The sequence below is a fragment of the Protopterus annectens genome, chromosome 1.part0, assembly GCF_019279795.1.
Source record: "Protopterus annectens isolate FY-2018-M chromosome 1.part0, PAN1.0, whole genome shotgun sequence".
Lineage (NCBI taxonomy): Eukaryota > Metazoa > Chordata > Ceratodontiformes > Protopteridae > Protopterus > Protopterus annectens.
This window is the reverse complement of record NC_056725.1, coordinates 1281028572-1281034571: the sequence shown is the minus strand read 5'-3', so window position 1 is coordinate 1281034571 and position 6000 is coordinate 1281028572. Positions and strand designations below refer to the sequence as shown.

General features: G+C 37.7%; 1 protein-coding gene across 1 annotated transcript in view; it reads left to right on the top strand.

Moving 5' to 3' along the window:
• MALT1 (MALT1 paracaspase) overlaps nt 1-6000 on the top strand; it is a gene marked incomplete in the record, with an annotated part of 841583 nt that overhangs the window by 384598 nt on the left and 450985 nt on the right. The window contains 1 exon segment of the mRNA XM_044066161.1: nt 3361-3402. Within this exon segment, the coding sequence (XP_043922096.1) occupies nt 3361-3402 (42 nt within the window).

Below are 6000 nucleotides of genomic sequence, written 5' to 3'. Positions count from 1 at the left end.
CATATTTAATTGAAAAAACAAAACAACAAAGGTTTAGCTATTTCATCCTAAACAACAGTAATTTGGGCGGCTTTGAAACCTACTCCACCCCTCCAGTAATGTCAGTAAGTAACATCATTGTCATGTGACCATAAACATGTTCTCCAGTAACAAATATTGTCCAAAACCAAGAATTTGAAATGTTAATGCTTATAAAATAGATATGAATCTAAATAAATATAATATGTTTTATATATTAAATACATACATATACGTAAAACTTAAAAATTCATTAAAAGTATATGTATATAAAATATATTATGAAAAAACGTTATTTTCTTTTTAAAGCAATCGCAATACAGTGTTCACTATTGGAACAGTAAAAGACAACTTAAACATAGTATGCAATCATAATTAATAAAACAGTTAAAACAATCGAAAATGGGATAACTAAAAACACCCCCCCAAAATCAGTATTTATTTAATACATGATACATAATGAATTGAGTAAAATATAGGAATCATAAAGGGTGGAAGACTTTTAAAAAATGATGACATCGTGCTGAAACTTATTAAAGCCTGGCAGCACACAATTTAAGAACATTACTTAATGAAATGTAATCATTAAGGCCAGGGTGTGTAGCTGCATTTAATTTAAGCTGCCAAATCACCTCCTTATACTCTGTCATCATTTACCATACGTTGGGTGAGAGGAGGAAGAAGATTTGAAATGATTCAGGTGATTTGCAGAGCATGGTTCATAGCTGCAATAGGTTCAACATTTCCCTGTCCAAATTCAAGCTCTGCTCACTGGCAAATGATTTTATTTCATTTTTTTTGTAGTTTAGGTTGACAACAAAATGAGACAGCTGTAGAGTTTGGGTAGGAAAACAGATTGTCAGTGAGTCAGAATAAATCCCTTCCCTTGTGGTTTGTTTAAGATAAAGTACATTTACTGTGACATACAGTTCTAGCTCCAGTAGTTGTTCTAGTTAAGAATGGGATTAAGCAGCTACCAGTTCAGATTTTATGGAGGGCATACATCGACCCAGGCCATTACACATTATTACAGGCTACATTGTACAAGTGAGAAAAGCTGTTGATAGTAGAATGCAAATGAAAAAGTCCCTTGTGTTAAGTATTACTGCCAAAATTAGTTCAGTTTTGAAGGTCTGTTGTTGTTGTGGCACCACTTACAACTACTTTACTGTAGCAGAAGTAAACATGAGAAGCAGCAGCCATCCCAATGGCAGAGAGTGATAAAGTCCTGACTAGCATCCAGACAGCCTGTGTTTGATTTATGGCATACGTACTGAAAGGGATGAGAAGGGAAGGATGGGAGTTAGTGGCCATTGCATGTTGACCTATCCTGGGGTGGTGGAATCCGGCTGTAGGTCTCTAGTTGGGTGACACCAAGTGGGAGTTCTGGTTGTTGTACCCATGTAGTAAATACCTACTCAGCAAACACCGTCATGTTATACAAAGCACTTGGCAACCCATTAAAAAGATATGTGTGTGGAGTCACATATACTTTTCTGAGGTTGGTCAACATTGTAGAGTTCAAGGGAGCCATTAAGAGAAAAAGATCTCCAGGGGTAAGTGAGGTGCTCCACAGAACTGACTGTCTGACCCACTCCTTGCCCAGACACCTCTCACCACTGGGGAAATTAATGGGCTAAATGGACTTTTCAGGCAGGAATGAGTGGGCCATAGGGTTGTTGTCTAGTCTGGGGATACCTGGCTGTTGCCTATGCATAATGAGTAGGACAATTGGGTGCTGGTAGTAGGGTCATCGGGGAAGCTACTGCAGAGAAGGGAAAGGGGGGATGAGAATCAGCAATGAAGAGTTCATCTGCTTAGCGTTACTGTTATGTAATAGCACAGTGTGTTTCTTTTGACTTGCATAATACAGCTGCAGAAACACATTATGCATTATATAGAGAGGTATTTCTCAACATGAAGAAAGAATTCATAAAATAACATCTAATGCTTAAAATACAGACCAGACATAAAGTGTGCCTGCTATCAGTACTAGTACAAAGCTAAGGTGGCATTCACTACTGAAGTAATGGCAACTTCAGAGTGATTATCATCCTTGTACTTAAGGGACAGGTCTCTGCTGAAGTTCTTGAAAGACAGTCTGCCATTGTACTTTCACACCCATGTGTTCAGGTCATTTAGAGACTATTAGAATTTGCAAAGTCAGAAGCTTTTAAGAAGGGGGGCGGCCACGGTGGTGCAGCGGTTAGCATTGCCGCTTCACAGCAAGAGGTTCTCCGGTTCGATACTCGGCTGGGGTGCCTTCTGTGCGGAGTCTGCATGTCCTCCCTGTGGTCGCATGGGTTTTCCTCCCACATCCCAAAGCATGCTGTGGGTGGATTGGATACTCTAAATTGGCCCTAGGCATGTGTGTTTGTGTCTTCTGTGGAAGGTTGGGCAACTCGACACGGTAAAACTCCACTGCTAATCATGAGCAGACAGGTGATCCGCTGTGGCGACCCCTAACAGGAAAAAGTCGAAAGAAGAAGGAAAGAAGCTTTTAAGAAGGATTGCAATTGTGTGGTTAGGAAGAACAGGTACGATACAGTGCATGTGTTGGTCTTCCTTAGGCATGTGCTTTTGATCAGGTGGCTGTTGCTGCTATAGAAATTGTTTGAATTGGAGAGGAAGCTTTAATGTGCCTGATATGACAAGTCCTCCTGTAAGAGTGAAACAGACTTGTTGACAGCATATTGTGTGGTGGGTTAAGACTGCATGAGAAGCGAATGTCTTTTCTGGATATATAGTTGTACAAACTGGTTTACCTGATGTTGGAGCTGAACAGTAGATACAGTATGAGTCTAACATACATGTTATTTTTATAACTCTTTAAATAGTGCTGTTCCTCCCCCACTTTACCTACCATTGTCTCCTTTCAGCTATGGGCCACACATATTTATCTAGTCAACCTACCAAGTCGAACAAAAAACTAAATGAGTGGTGCGAGTGAAAAGCAGCTAACAGCCATTTATTTACAGGAAGGACCGACATAATGAAGTGCTTCTAATTAACAGTGATGTGAAATTGCTATTGCAGTTTGTTTACCTTTTGTGTAGAGCTTTAAGTTAATGATTGTTTTAGCAATCTGCTTGCCTTAAACTCTCTGGCTTTACAGGATAGTTTATACTTCTAGTGTGTTGATGTTGGTATGCCAGATAAAATATTGATGTTAATTGGCACTTTGTTCATCAGTTTTTATTGTATATACATTTGTTTCAAATGTCAAAAGTTTCAGATGATTTTTACTCTGACTGAATCTGACTATCTGTATGTTATGCATATTTGAAGTTAACAAGTACCTCTGTTATGCTATCAGTTTAATTCTTTAAATTTTGTTGCAAGGGCCCAGATGTGATGTGTCTGTAGCCATCGAGTGCACAGCAGGTATTGTGTTCTGGGAATTACGAAACAAACTGGGACTGTGGAGTTTTGACAAAGTAACAGTGTGGGTTGCATGTTAAATTATTTCATTTTAACACATTGTCATAGCTATGAAGTACGCTTCATACACACATCTACCTGTGGTTCTTGTGGTCTTCTTAAATGCATGTGAAGATCTGCACATGAATGTTTGTTACTTATAAAAGATGACTGATCAATACTTTGATGTATATAAGTGAAAAGTTTGATTTTGTTTTCCTTGGACACTAAACTGTAGGATAATTCATTTAGATGTGTACATTAGTTCACTGAATATTTTGCTCTGACTGCATCTGTATTTTGAAGTATTAATTTTCACATTTGACAATGTTGTTGTGGAGACTAATGGCTAATCAAATAACTTTGACAAAATGACACTGTTGGCAATACAAATACTGTAACATTTATGTTCTGGCTTTTAAATAAAAAAAAAAACTCAAACTTAACTCTTGAGTTACGGAATATATATTTTATTTGTTTTGTTATTAATACATTCGTTATCTGGATAATTGTTTTTGACCAAAGACTCTTTTCTGGCACAACCTGAGCCATAAGGATAAAGAGTATACAATACAGATGAATGAAACAGAGAGTAATCTACAGTGGTAAACTGGGTATATGCTGTGGTAAAGTAACACATACAAAGTATACCACACAATATGATGAATATAAAACAGTAATATGGTAATGTATGTAATAGTAAAATGCAAAAGTACAAACTCAAACATATAACAGCCTTTATCATTATATCACAGAATCATTATCTGGGAATTGAGAACCTGATAGCTGAAAACACTCTCTTGTATGCAGTGGTGTTTCAGCCATTATATACTAGTAACCTTCTGTGAATTTTACACAGGTAGGTTAACTTACTTATTTGTATTTGTTACCTGAGGTAGATCACTGATCCATTTGGTCCTTTTTTCTGACATCACAGGAGCACTACCTGCTTAAATAACTTGCTCAGAGTCACATAGTAGGCAAACAAAGGCTGAGGGAATTATACCCTGGACTACAGGAAGTAACTTGTTGACAACTAACTACCAGACAGGTTAATAATGTGTTTTAGTTTACATTTTTAATATTACATGAAACTGGTAAGAAATTATTTCTTGAAATGTAACTTAGAACTATTTACATACATATTTTTGAGCTAAATTCCACAGCATAGAAGACCTGAATCTGTTGGTTTATAAAGCGCAGTCAGCTGACTTAATCTGCCCACTTCTCTAACTACTGAATAAATTGTAGATTCTGTTTCACTAGTAACTTTTTTATCTATCCACCATAAGAAATTCCTTATTCCTGGTTTAATTCCATTATGCCCTTTGACCCCACCTTTTCAAAGAAAACTGTCTCAGTTTTCTGCCACGTTTATGTTTACCTTTTGTGTAGAGCTTTAAGTTAATGATTGTTTTAGCAATCCGCTTGCCTTAAACTCTCTGGCTTTACAGGATAGTTTATACTTCTAGTGTGTTGATGTTGGTATGCCAGATAAAATCTTGATGTTAACTGGCACTTTGTTCATCAGTTTTTATTGTATATACATTTGTTTCAAATGTCAAAAGTTTCAGATGATTTTTACTCTGACTGAATCTGACTATCTGTATGTTATGCATAAACTTCTTTTTGGAGGAAACCTGAAACAGGATCTTACTTTTTTTGGGGTCTGTAGGTATCTGCATCTCTCTACCCAAAGCCTGGGTTTCTTCCATCTGACCGGTAGTAACATGGACCATGGTATCGGAGTACTGTTACTACAAATCCTTGTGAGTCTGTTCAAGAGAAATCTAGACCTGTGGATGGGAGATCGTAGGTTTACCCCGGGAATCATCTCTGGGTCACTGCTGGACAGAGGCACAACAAACTAATGGGCACAGTATTTTTTCATATAAGGGGTGGCGTAAGCCACAATAATTTGGGCTAGGCTTATAAATGCCTTAGGGCAGATAGCCTAGTATAAACCTATGAACCTAAATCTTAGCACCTTCTGGCATTTTCATGCTTCCTTTATCAAAAATGCAGTCAGTAACTTGCAAAATAACATTTTACTTATGTTTAAACTCTTTTTTTCAGAAATACTAGTCCAGAATACAAAGATTCAGCATTTTCTTTCTCTTCATTCTGAATAAATAAAATAAAATAAATAAATTCAACTTTTGGGTTCCTTCACAACTTCTATTCTTCAAGCAATCTCCTATGGCTGTAAGGACCCCCAGTATTCAAATAGTCTGCTGTGGGATCCTCTTCCAGAGTCTCTTAAAAGAAGCCGGACAGCATCGCTTTGTTAATCATTGCAAGTTTACAGTCTTTCCCAGAATTCTAAACTGTACTGTTTTGCAGTCAGAGTTACACAGCAGTGGTGAGTCCTTGTTTGCCTGCCAGCAGTCTAATTACATTCCTGGAGAGTTCCTTAAACAGCTAGTATTCTAGCCCCTTTTTCACAGCACCCCCAGTTCTTTTAGTCCCATAATGCAGAGTGATGTACCAGTTGGGGGGGTGGGGGTGGGGGGCAGTTTTGGAGGACAGGTCTTCTTGCAGCTCTCGTACCAAAGTTATGCT